Raw genomic sequence first — 14,359 nt, 5'->3', positions numbered from 1 at the left:
CTTTATGAAACTTGATCAGAATGTTTGTTTTGATGATCTCTAGGTCAAGTTTGAATTTGTGTCATATGGGGTCAAATACTAGGTCACTAGGTCAAATCAAAGGAAAAGCTTGTGAACACTTTAATGGCCACAGTTGAGACCCAATCTTAATGAAACTTGATCAGGATGTTTGTTTTGATGATCTCTAGGTCAAGTACGAATCTGGGTCATGTGGGGTCAAAAACTAGGTCACATGGTTAAATCAAAGGAAAAGCTTGTGAACATGCTAGTGGCCACAGTTGTGACCCAATCTTTATGAAACTTTATCAGAGTGTTTGTTTTGATGATCTCTAGCTCAAGTTCGAATTTGTATCATATGGGATCAAAAACTAGGTCACATGGTCAAATCAAAGGAAAAGCTTGCGAACACTCTAGAGGCCACCATTGTGACTCAGTCTTCATGAAATTTAGTCAGAATGTTTGTCTTGGTGATTTCTAGGGCAAGTTCGAATCTGGGTTTAGTGGGGTCGAAACTAGGTCACTAGGTCAAATCAAAGGAAAAGCTTGTGAACACTCTAAAGGCCACAGTTGTGACCCAATCATTTTGAAACTTGGTCAGAATATTTGTCTTGATGATTTCTAGGTCAGGTTTGAATCTGGGTCATGTGGGGTCAAAAACTAGGTCACTAGGTCAAATCAAAGGAAAAGCTTGTATACACTCTAGAGGCCACTTTTTTGCTCCAATCTTCCCATAACTTTGACAGAATGTTTGTTTTCAAAATGTTCAGATCTGGGTCATGTGGGGTAAAAAGCTAGATCACTAGATCAAATCAAAGACGGTGCTTGTTTACACTCAAGAGGCCATGTTTTTTTTATCCAATCTTAATGAAAATTGGTCAGAATATTTGTCTCGATGAAATCACTAGGTAAAACATGTTTACACCGTTATTGTGTGTTACTCAGGCGAGCGACCTAGGGCCATCTTGGCCTTCTTGTTTTATAACTGATCGTAGGGAAAAAATCAAGACCACTTTTCTGTTGTACAACATAGATGTTACTTTCAAATTTTAGGTGTATTTTAAGGTATCTCTTCCTGGTAAGGAGGTTTTTTTTGGTCTTAGAAAAACAAAACTTACTTCCCTTTGTTGCTGCTATAAATAGCTTATTCTTGAAACTTTTTAACCTGGTTGTTAGAATTGGATATGTCATTGTTTTGGCTTACTGTCTACCAGACTTGTACAGAATATGTTTTACTGTAACATCTACATGACGGGCATAATATTGTGACATGCTTGCACTCTTGTTATTTTTTGGTCATGCCAAGATGCTGTATTGGCATGCAGTATGTTTTTTGAAAAATGTCCTTAGGCGGGGGACGTTGGTAACTCTTGTTACAAATTCTTGTTATTTCTGTTACATTTTCATAGGATGATTACCAGTAGTCAGTGTATGTCCACTAATGTTACACTAATGTTACAGAGAACAGCTGTTCAAAGGCTGTGAATCTTTTGACTGAAAACAGTTTTATACGATAACTGCATGAAGAATGATTTGACATACAGTGATCAAACATCATAGAATGGTTGTCTTTGGTCAAAGGAAAACTGTGAATACTTTAGGTGTCAGTAGGTCAAAGGTCAAGGTCACAGAGACTACTTAGTCTGACTTGCTTGCTTTGCCATCAAATTTCACTGCATCATTATTTATGGTATATAACACTTTTCATAAGATCAAAGGCCATAGTTTAGGTGAGTCTGAAAATTACACATAAAGACATATCTGTTACAGTTGTTTATGGATAGCCTGTTTGGTTAAAGCCAATCTCTGGCAACTGCGTCAGGGAGTTGACTCTTTGGCTTAGTGGTTAGAGCATTGGACTAGCAGCCGAGGAACCCAGGTTTCAATTTTGGATTTTTCATCATAAAATGCTATGCTGTTTGATTTGTTACGGCTAAAAGTTAGAAGACTTCTAGCTGACCATCATAGGCAACATACTTGTTTTACAAACAGCTCTTGCTACAAATGTTCCAGTATTCATGTTTATTTCATCGTTTCAGTGTAAACCATGGAAAGATCACAGTTGTTGTACAGATAAGGTTGCAGAGGAAATACATGTAAACCAGACTTGGTATAAGATGGACTGGAGTCATTGTCCAAACCAACCCCTTTCGAAGAAATGTCGGGGCAGATTTATCCAAGACCTTTGTTTCTATGAATGTTCACCAAATGTTGGCCCTTGGTTAGTCCAGGTAAATAATTGATGTTTAATTGTTATAATACAAGAGAATGATGGATAGGAAAGGGGGAATGCTGAAATTAACTATTATAATGTATTGAAATCAAGAAATAAAGATTCAGTTGCAGTTAAGATAAATCACTTGTAAATGAAATCAACCTGATATGACAATATTATTTACAATGCCTGCTTGATATCCCATTATATTCTGTTAAGCAAATAAATTTTCTGCCAAATTATTTATACAATGTATTATATTTTGATTGCATTGTTAAGTTTAAGCTAATTTTTCATATTCAGAGAAATTATTTTTCAACAATATATATATTTTTAAGGCCTATGCTATTTTGAAATTATGAATTAGGTGGGTGGGGTACATGATATTATTTCTGAGGAATTTCGAAGTTACTGTAAAACAAACGTTATTCCAATGTGACAATACATCAAAACCATGAAGTGCTGAACTCTTACTTTAATTAAAAAAATAAAGTGGGAAAAGTTATCAGTATGTTCGTGTCACAATTTTCGGGGTAAGTATTCTTGTACCATCTTGCATAACTGCGAAAAACTATAACATACATAATAAAGCTAAACTATCAGTGTAAATGAGCTGAGAGCTATTTTTCTATTTCCGTTTATTATTTATCAAAAACACATTACAATTTACCAGGTGTTGGCAAAATTTGTCATTTTTGTGCACATGCCTTTACACATGAAAGAAGTCCGAACTATAGGTATGGTGTGCGAGAAGGGCCTGAGCGCTTACGTAGTGCTCATTTACAGGGAGTCTACTGCTCAGATAATAACTTTATCATAAGTCCGCAAAGTGCAACCAAAGAAATAGCATTATTAATTTTGTAATAATATTATTTATTTACAAGGTATATCTGACAAATGACATCGGGAATTCTTACTGACCTTTTAGAAAGCTGCATTTTCAAGTACCTGAAATTTTCCACTTTTGGTTCAAAAAGATTTTTTGTTACAATAGATAATGACTGACTACAGAAGGCAATAAAAATACCCTTGACCTAGAGAATGCTACAACCTACTAGTTTCAAAGTTTAAGTTTAAAATTATATTGAACACGTTTGCTTTAATTTAAGGTGAAAAATAAACTAGAACTCTGTGATAAAAATCGAATAGGTCATTTCGGACATATTAGACAGTGAGAAAGCAAACATATCGTACGTATTATTTAGCATGGATGATTTGAACTGTGAATATATACTTTTTACACTTAACAATTAATTCCATGAGTACACAAACATATACATATATATTTACCTTTTATACATGAGGAATATGTTTGTTTTACATGTGGGATTAAAGCATTAAAAGCTCGTGAAAATATAATGCATGTGGCGTTCACTGTTGATCTATAATTGTAATATTATATTTTGACGTTACACAGAAACAAACAAACCCGTTTTGCATATTCATTTATATACAAATATAAACAAACAAACAAACAAAAACGGGAACAATGTTTATTTTGTCTGATTGAGAGTAACACCGAATTGACACAATTAACTTTTCCCAGGTTTTTTTGGTGGGGAAAGGCTCCAGGTGCCCCTCCAGACATTTTTTGGGGCTCATACTAGTACCTAGATCGAGACACTAACCTCAGTTGGATGGCTTCCTTACGTGAAAAGTTTTACACCTAAAGTGAGTTTTTGATCCCACTTCGGTGATGGGCGAGGAATTCGAAGCCAGCGACCATGACCATCAAGTTTTTCTTTTGCAAGTATATAACATAAATATTCAATTAAATTTCGTGAACATAACTGATACTCTCAATGACATTTACCACGTCGGTAATTACACATGGTTTGCCGAATACACCATACTTTTAATTACAAAAGTTTACACACCATGTGGGTCGGAAAGCACGAAATTTACGTTCTTGAACGTATATGTGAATCGTCATGTTTGAAATGTAAACAAAGGCATAAAAGTAATTGTTTTCATGTTCGTGGTAAGGATCGACTTGTGATTGTCAATGTTCCCGATACGGAATATATATGAATGTATAAACACGAGCCGTTTCATCTTACAGGACTTACAAGAACATAGTAAGCGTTTGTTTATTTATTGTATTTATTTTCTAGTAACCTCTGACACTGATTTTGAGGACAGGCCGGGTTTGTGACATATACATGTCTGTTGTTGGGCTTGAAAAAGATAGGTCCAAAATTTAAACTAAAAGCTATATTGCATAAATCTTTCGTTATTTCTGTGCATACAATCCAGTTGTTTAAAGGTTAGAATATCAGAAAATTACAGGAAATAAAACATATCTTTGAAAAAGTCTCGATCTTTCATCATTTGTTTGGTTGGCGCATGATTACAAATTTAATGTTAGTAGGCCGTGATGTCCATGAAGCCGTGTAAAGTGATAATTTTGATGACACGTTGGTTTTATTTTGTAATTGTGAGTGATTGTTAAGTGATCAGAAAGTTCGGACAGTGGGATGTTATAAAAAAGTGATGCTTTATTTAGATTAGAAAGTCAATCGTACTCTACAATAAGGAAATCTAAGGTAAAATACTCCTTTTATTTCGTTCACTGAAGAAAACATGGCGGACATATTTTTGTAAAAGAGTGGTGCACGTGTGATTCGTGTAACACAGTTTAATGACATTTTCTTGGAAAACTAACGCTCAGCTCATTTACACTGACATATCCTTGATTGAATAATATATATGTGAGAGACTTACGGTACCAAATACTTACCCCGAAAATTTCTATGCATTTTCTTCTAGTGCACTGTTGGGACATGTTTTTGAGTGTCATTGATACTTTATAATTTATTCGGAGATACATTTTTGTATTATTATTAGTTTCTTTTTTATCCCTGTGCATTTCTCGCGTTGTTACGATAATCTCAGTTTTACATAGGAATTTTGCATTGTCAAAATAGCATAGGCCTTAAGGTCGTGTATTTGTACTTCTATCAAGTTTTCAAAATGAAAGTCTGTGGAAAAATTGCAATTTAGATAACATTTTTACATAGAAATATTTTTACCGTGTACATTTTAATGAAACTTATACAAGTTCTGAATTTTCAGATTATTGTTCATTTGCTTAAAGCAGCATGCCTCCAGATCACATGAAACACATGAGAATTTGCTGTTTTTACTACATTTTACGATGAAAATCGAAAAGCGTTTGTCACGCCTTTACTCCATGTAAACTGTCTCGATTATAAATATCTATATTTTGAAGTCATTATTCACTACTTCAGCTATAGCGCTATTGGCTACGATGACGGGAAAATGTCTTTATTGCCGTGGCAGTCCGGGGTTCAGTTCCCGACGCGGTCATCTTTTTTTCTTGATTTGGAACTTTTAAAATATTTTAGAAACAAAAATTCATATTCTAATGTTCATTAAAAGACCAAACTTCAGTTTGAAAGAAAGATTATTTTTTAGCCAAATCTGGAGGCATGCTGCTTTAAATGAAACATATATGATACAGTACAGGTCTTTATGATCATTTCTTAAATATTTTCCCATGATGAAAGGGATCCGCAAATTTCAAGCTGAAAAGATAATTTTTAGAAAAGGCTATTACAAAAAAAAACCCGTTGGATTGCTATGTGAAAACATCTTCTGTGAAGCCGATGAACTCAGTTAAAATATCATGCAGATAAATACATCATTCTGCAGTGTACACAATTATATTTGATGTCACAGATTTTGTTGTAACATTTTGTGTAGGTGGATGGTATGAAGATTAGAAAGGAGAGATTTGTAGAGGTGCCACTGTGTCAGACGGAGTGCAATGCATGGTGGGAAGATTGTCAAGATGATTACACATGTATTGAAAACTGGTCGAGGGAATTCAACTGGTCATCTGGTATGTTGTCTAGTTGATTCTTATGGGTTTTATGTTACTTTCCAACAATACTAAAGTTGTATAATGGTGGTAAACATAACTAGTGTTTCTGGATTCTGTACTGGTTCTGACTTGTTTCTGTGTTATACCTGACAACTTCCTAGAATTTGAGGTGGAAGAAAAATGACTTCGCAAATATTGTAATTTTTCAAATTGCTTCAAAACCAATTGCTTGTCAAAGGATGATATTCAGGACTTCTCAGTTGATAATCTGGTGCTCTATTTATTTAGCTTTGAAATTTCTATGGAATAAAGATACAATACAAATAAAAGATTTCTCTACAAATGCATGTAGATTCATAATTACACTATGCACTTGCCACCATAGACTGACTTTCTGTATCTTAGGAAGGACTTTAAAACAAAAGTAGATATGCATAGTCTAATTTGTATACATTTTGTATAATTTAAAATCTGTGCTTCATGACAACAGCAGTGTACTCAAAAAGGTTCTTATTTTAGAATATACAATTTATTTAATGAGTAGAAGTCTAGGCTTTGTTTACAGGACTAGTATAGTGACAGTAAAATGATCATTTACTGCATACTGATGTTGGTTTGAAACCTCCCTTGGGGTGTAAGAAGCTATCCAGCTGGCTATACAAATGGTCAATTGTTGTACCAAGGTGCCGCCCATGTCTGAATTAATGCGGGGCACCAGGGCTCTTCCTCCACCATCAGAAGCTGGAAAAGTCGCCATATGACTAGAACTTTGTCAGTGTTACTTTTAACCCAACAAAAAACAACAGCAAGACAAGTCAGTAAATCTTATTGAGATAACAGATATTCCAGTATTCACAAATCGTTTATTATATTTTTCTTCAGTTAAAAATAGACACTGTAAATTGTAGACGTTTTTGAGTATGTACATCCGTTTAATGCCAGATATGACTTGTTCTTGACTTGTCCTTAACGAAACAATAAGACTGCTTTGAACTTTTGCCATAATTTTACTTTCTGGTTTGTTCAGGAACACCACAGTGTCCGCTTGGATCATCATGTAAAAAGTTTAGTGAAATATACAAGAATTCTTCCGACTTCTGTGAGAAGGTGTGGGATCATTCGTGGAAGGTTGTCAATGACACGACTCCCGGCGGCTGCTTTATCATGTGGTGGAATGAAAATGCAGAGAATCCAAACTATCAGATCGCATACAACAAAGCAAAACAGATTGTCTCAGGGGCATCCAGAATTACTCTCCATTTTATTGCACAGTTAACTAGTATTATGGTTTTTGTTAGTAGTTTTTACATGTTATGATTTTAATTTGTTAAAGTTTACATATCTCAAGGTTTCATTCATTGATCCGTTTATGAAACATGAGAATCTCATGAATATTTTCCTCTTGTGTATTTGCAGATGAAGCAGTCGTGTTATTTGTTATTTAGTATGTAGATTAAAAATTTACAGAGTTTTGTAAATGAAATTGTTTGAACATTTTGACTCAAAATTACAAGAAAGAAAATCTTTAAAAATGTAATACTAACATAGAAACTCATATTGAATGTTCTAAGAATTCATAGAGAATAAAATGCTTACTGATTAATGGTAAACTAGACCAAAATTTCATATTTGAAAATATGAACAATTACTACACAAAAAACCATAAAATCAACAAGTTTATGTGTATAATCAATGCTATGTATTAGGTTTAAAGTAGTACATTGTACAGGTATAGCTAAACACCAAGAACGAGAAGATTTTTTTTTTTTTTTTTTAAATGACTGTTGCTGCATGACACTTAATTAGAAATGTAGCTCTACATACACAGTCAATCTACATATTCAGTAAAGTTAAGTACATTTGATGAGATATTTCTGCATTTGAAGTAAATATCTGAAGATAAAATATTATAGTGAAAGATGGGCATTGGATATTTTTAAAAGGATAATATTCATATACAGTGTACATGTAGTAAATCATAAAAAAATCAGGTGCAGTGTATCTGTATTAGGTGACTTGAGGACTGCTTCTACATGTTTTTGATGAAAGTGGCCTTTTTATTTTTTATTCCTGTCCTAGAGCTTAGTGTGTGATTGATTATGTACATTCCACATTACCTTACCTAAGTGTAAAAGTACCTGCTTGCTTATGTTTTAATCGGAAAACCATTTATATGCATAACTTAGATTTTTCAGTTTTGAGTTGCTTATTTTGGAAGAAATGGTTGGTCAGTAGGAGTGATATTCACGCAGTAATAGTAAATATTTTGAGTATTTATACCTCCATCATTAAAAATATGGGGCATATAGTGTTACCCATGTTAATGTGCGTGTTTATGTGCATGTGTACACGCACGTGCATTGGTTTGTGAGTCTATGTGTTTACGTTTCTGTAGGCATAAAATTGTGCTTGACCAGTTACTCTTTTGCATTGTCTGATATGAAACACTTTGACACAAATAATCACCATAGCAAGATATGTTCCATGCAAAATTCAGACCCAAAGCTAAAAGGTCAAGGTCACACTAAGAAGGAAAAAATTTAAGGTAATTTTACTTGTCTGATGTAAACTTTTTATGTATGAATAGATATTGAAATTATTTGGCACAAACATTCACTGTAACAATATGACATGTTGAATTCAAGACCCCTACCCCTACCTGAACTGGCAATGTCACTCTTGACGTAAAAAGGAATATTTAGTTTTCTTGTCCCTGTTATAGCATTTTTATGCAATAATATTCAGATATCTGGGCACAGAAGTTTTCGATATCAAAACAACCTGGGCCCAGTTGTTCGAAACTTTAACAGACTGTTAAACTAATCGTCTGTTAAATCTTGATTCAAAATACTAGTTTTGGTGGGAAACACTAGTACGGTGTTTTAATTTTACTGTAAAGACGTTTTAATGTTCATAATCCTTAAATCATACATTTGTTTTTCTGAGTTTTCAAAAATGGTGAAATATTACTTTAAAAGTTAATCGACTGTTAGCTTAATCAACTGTTAAAGTTTCGAACAACTGGGCCCTGTTGTGTTCTAGACTTATACGCCGACTTGAAAGGTTAAGGTCACACATAGAAGTAAAAAAAAATTGTATCATTTTTCATGTAAATGATCTTTAACCTTTTCAAGAATGAATGGATATTCAAATAACTAGACACAAACATTCGCCTTAATAAGCATTGGTGTATGAAATACCTTGACCCCTAGCTAAAAGGTCAAGGTCACTGTTAGAGGTCAAAGATTTTATGCCTGTAACTTTGGTATGAAAGGAATGATATTAATACAAATTGGTTTAAGCATTCACCATTACTAGATGACCTGTGACATGTAAGACATAGACCGCTAGCTTGTGTGTCAAGTGCAGACTTATACACCAAAATCAAAGGTTAAGATCACACTTTGAGATCAAATATGTTATGTCCTAGTGTACAATTGTTATATGCAAAGAATAATCAAATAAGTTAGTAAAACCTCACCATAACAAGACAGTGTAGTATTGGTGAAATAAATATATATGTTTTTTTTCAGTCAACAACCCAGTGTACATGTTTTATTGTCAAAGTGCCATTACTTATAAGACTCACTTTTCGAAGTTGTGACATAATATAGTCATCCATGTCTTTTAGACACATTTCTAGTTCTGATTAAAAAAATGATTTAAAGGCTATGATTTTTTTTCAGCTATTTTCAGAACAATTTCATTTTTCAGATGTGAAATTTTGAGTTTAGAAATAGTCTGGTGTTCAGTTATTTTCAAATGAGTTTGACATTTGATGGTTTTGACCAGAATGACTGTACCATGTGGATATGATTCACAGATTTCTGATTTTTGAAAAGGAAAAACCTGAATGAGAATTCTATTTTAGATTTATTTTATTTTTGAATTTTATTTTGTGGTATAATTTTAAGGTTTGAGTGAACTTAGAGTTAACACTCAAAGAATATTTAATTTAATGGTTTCACAGTAACCTTTATTCCTGTGGCGTATTAAGTGTTCCAGATGGTATAATATACTTATGTTGTTATTTTTTGTATGTAGGGTCTGTTATATGTTATGGTTTGCAGTGTTTTATTTTTAAGCTTGCCTGACCCAAAGGTTCAGGATGAACTATTATGATGGGGCTGTGTCCGTTGTCTGTTGTTTAGTCTTTAACTTTAAGGACCACGTGATAGATCTTCACCAAACTTGGTCAAAAACATCTATGCATTGACCTCTCAGAAGGTTGTTCAAATAGTTCACAAAATAATAACCTCGCTTCAAGATATCAACTCTAAATCCAGGTACGGGGAGACTTTTTTTAGCTGCCACACGGCACTTAAAGATTGCTGTTGTGATAGTTAATAAAATCTGTAAAACCTTTTTCTCATGAAATGCTTGCCTTTTCATGATACAGTGTATCATGACATAGTTAAGGTCAAATGGTCAAGGATAGGTGAGTGATTTAGAGCCATCAAGGCCCTCTTATTTCGGTTTCTCAATTCAGTTTTCAGCTTTTTTGGTTTGTTAACTTGTCAGCTGATTTTAGCTTTTTATATGAAAATATTGTACATAATACGTTGTGCTGTTGATATTGTATCATGTAATTTTAACTATGTTCATATATTGGATGATACTGACAGACAACGGTTTTGTTGAAGTGAAATTTGTGTGACAGCACAGAGATGGCTATTGATGTCTTAATCACTCTTACATTGAAAGAAAATGGATAAATATCCTTTACATTGGAGAGAAGAATGTTGTTTGTTATACCTGGTTAGCTCAATACACTCGAGATCCTGGTGCTACAATATTTAAAAATATTTTGAGGGAGATCTCGCAGGCAGAGACTATTATTAGTTGAAATTATTAACCACTGTTGAAACCAATATTGAGCTGAAAAATTTTTTGTAACCATATTGTTTTTGCATATATTTGAAGATTTTTACACTGGAGTGAAGTGACCTTTTTAGCTCACCTGAGCACGAAGTGCTCAAAGGTGAGCTTTTGTGATCGCCCTGTGTCCGTCGTCCGTCAGTCGTCGTCAACAATTTGACTGTTAATACTCTAGAGGACACAATTTTGGCCCAATCTTAATGAAACTTGGTCAGAATGTTACTCTCAATTAAATCTTGGACAAGTTCGATATTGGGTCATCTGGGGTCAAAAACTAGGTCACCAGGTCATATCAAAGGAAAAGCTTGTTAACACTCTAGAGGTCACAATTTTGGCCCAATCTTAATGAAACTTGGTCAGAATGTTACCCTTAACAAAATCATGGACGAGTTCGATACTGGGTCATCTGAGGTCAAAAACTAGGTCACCAGGTCAAATCAAAGGAAAAGCTTGTTAACATTCTAGAGGTCACAATTTGGGCCCAATTTTAATGAAACTTGGTCAGAATGTTACCCTCAATAAAATCTTGGATGAGTTCGATATTGGGTCATCTGGGGTCAAAAACTAGGTCACCAGGTCAAATCAAAGGAATAGCTTGTTAACATTGTAGAGGCCACATTTATGACTGTATCTTCATGAAACCTGGTCAGAATGTTAATCTTGATGATCTCAAGGTCCGGTTTGAATCTGGGTCATGTAGGATCAAAACCTAGGTCATCAGGTCAAATCAAAGGAAAAGCTAGTTAACACTGTAGAGGCCATATTTATGACTATATCTTCATAAAACCTGGTCAGAGTGTTAATCTTGATGATCTCAAGGTCCAGTTTGATCTGGGTCATGTAGGTTCAAAAACTAGGACACCAGGTCAAATCAGAGGAAAAGCTAGTTAACACTGTAGAGGCCACATGTATGACCTTATCTTAATGAAACTAAGTCAGAATGTTAATCTTGATGATCTATAGTTCATGTTCAAATCTAGGTCAGTAGGGGTAAAAACTAGGTCATTAGGTCAGATCAAAGGAAAAGCTTGTTAACAATCTAGAGGCCACATTTGTGACTGTATCTTCATGAAACTTGGTCAGAGTGTTAATCTTGATGATCTTTAGGTTAAGTGCGAATCTGGGTCATGCAGGATCAAAAATCTAGGTCACCGGGTCAAATCAAGGAAAAGCTTGTTTACAGTCTAGAGGCCACATTTATGACTATATCTTCATGAAACTTAGTCAGAATGTTAATCTTGATGATCTCAAGGTCAAGTTCAAATCTGGGTCATGTGGGGTAAAAAACTAGGTCACCGGGTCAAATCAAAGGAAAAGCTAGTTAACACTTTAGAGGCCACATTTATGACCATACCTTAATGAAACTTGGTCAGAATGTTAATCTTGATGATCTTTAGGTCAGTAGGTCAGTTGAGTGATACAGGGCGTTCATGGCCCTCTTGTTTTTAAAAAATATTTGTCTCTCTTGTTATACTGAAAATGTTTTATGTTTTGTATTTGTGTTCAGTGTGAGGTGCTAAAGTGATATTTGTAATGTTGGGCATTTATAGGTATTACAGCTTTACATTGAAAATAGTAAAGTTTAGATGGGTAAATTTTAGTAAATGTAAAGCTAAAACATAAGAACTGTTTACATTTTATTTGATTATTGCTGTTCAGATGTGTTCATATAAATAAAATGGGTATATTCAACATTTTACTCAAGGAATATGGCATTATTAAGTTAGTGAAATCTAATGCTTTTACACGAATTACAATATTTAATCTAGTTTAGTTTGGACAGATTGTAGTATTGTATAGCACTAAAATACTGGTACCAGCTTTTAAAACTTTTTTTTTTATTTTTGCCTTAAATTTTTAAGACTTTTGAAAAATGCAAATCTATTTTAGAAATATCATTTTCTTTTCCTTCATCATATTTGCTATAAAGTAAGAGGACACTACTCACAGTAGTAATCTACCCCAAAGCATAATCAAAACTAATGTCTGTCTGATCTTAGATAGATTTTTCACATGTTGTAGACGGACTTCAGTTATTATAGGTAACTTGAATACTTAGGAACAAGTTTACACTGTACACATGTTAAAGTAACAAAATTAGCTTAGTATGCTATATATGCTGCTATCTGTAAATATACTTCAAAAAGTCAACTTTATGAATTTTAAAAATTGAAATTATGAATTGCCCCATGAGTTTCTGGGACAACGTGTTTCCACTGCATGATTGTAAGACGTGGCTAACAGGGATAGAATACCTGGCTTTGCTGTATCTTTTGATTCCAGAAGGTATTCAGATTTTAATTTGAAACTTGATTTTTATTCAGATATAAATGTGATGAGAAAGCAAAGTCTGGTTTGGCACCACATAACCTGTACTGTGTATGTGCACCACATAACCGTACTGTGTATGTGCACCACATAACCTGTACTGTGTATGTGCACCACATAACCTGTACTGTGTATGTGCACTGTAAAACCAAGATCTACAACTATGAAATAAATTTGCCCTTGTCTGTTTGTTTTGCATTATGTTGTTTTTATTTCATTATTTGTATGATCAGTAAAATGACCACTGTAACCAGAATACTGGTAGTTAAATGCTGATTGGTTTTCTTCCACTTAATGTATCACTTGCGTTTGTTTATGTTTTACTGTATATATTTACTTCTGTGCATAATACATTGGCATGAACAAAATGTTACAAAGAGGAAATAATCTAATATTTTTGTACTTTGAAAGTTTGATCAGTTTATATTTAAGATATGAAAAAAAAACTAGTGCACGCCACAATTGTTATTTGGAAATCCTGAGTATTTTAAGTCAAACAGAATATGCAAGAATGTTCCATAATTTATAACATAAAGTGCAAAAAAATGTTCCAAAGTTTATAAGACAAAGTAATGACTTTGCATGGAAGATTGTATCTTAGTTTACAAAAATTATTGAGGATTAATACTGAATTTTGATGTCAAGCGCATTTTGGTTTGTTGGTTGTTAATATACAGGATTCTACTTGAAAAAAAAGTAAATATACTCCTGTAATTCTTTCGATTTTTCATGTGTTGCTCAGAACATTTATTGGTTTAAATAAGAATTCAGTAGTCACTTGTATTGAATTTTAATATCAGTCAATATTTATTTGTAATTTTTGATTGAACATGGGTTTTATTTGACAAGTTATTTGTGGTTTCATATTTATACATCTTCTAGTTTAAGATTGTCATGTTTTATTCGGACAAGTACATTGTATATAGTGTGTGTAGGCTGAAGATCTCCATGTATACTTTACACAGAACTACAATCATATGACTAATATATTTCATACCCAGATGAAAAATTACTGTATTTACTGGTTTCTATCTTATATTTTACAGTTTTGTTTTTTACAGTTTTGTTTTTCCTCTCATTGTTTTATTCATCCA

General features: G+C 33.5%; 1 protein-coding gene across 1 annotated transcript in view; it reads left to right on the top strand.

Moving 5' to 3' along the window:
* Positions 1–14,286, top strand: part of LOC123556465 (folate receptor alpha-like) — a 30,665-nt gene extending 16,379 nt beyond the window's left edge. Inside the window, exons 3-5 of the mRNA XM_045347208.2 lie at positions 2,037–2,228; positions 5,939–6,077; positions 7,087–14,286. Coding sequence (XP_045203143.2) covers positions 2,037–2,228; positions 5,939–6,077; positions 7,087–7,376 — 621 coding nt within the window. The 3' untranslated portion in view covers positions 7,377–14,286. The remainder of the gene's footprint in view (positions 1–2,036; positions 2,229–5,938; positions 6,078–7,086) is intronic.
* The last annotated feature ends 73 nt before the right edge of the window (positions 14,287–14,359 follow it).

Source organism: Mercenaria mercenaria, chromosome 5, assembly GCF_021730395.1.
Source record: "Mercenaria mercenaria strain notata chromosome 5, MADL_Memer_1, whole genome shotgun sequence".
Taxonomy (NCBI): domain Eukaryota; kingdom Metazoa; phylum Mollusca; class Bivalvia; order Venerida; family Veneridae; genus Mercenaria; species Mercenaria mercenaria.
Note: the sequence above shows the minus strand (reverse complement) of the source record. Positions and strands in the feature narration are given on the sequence as shown.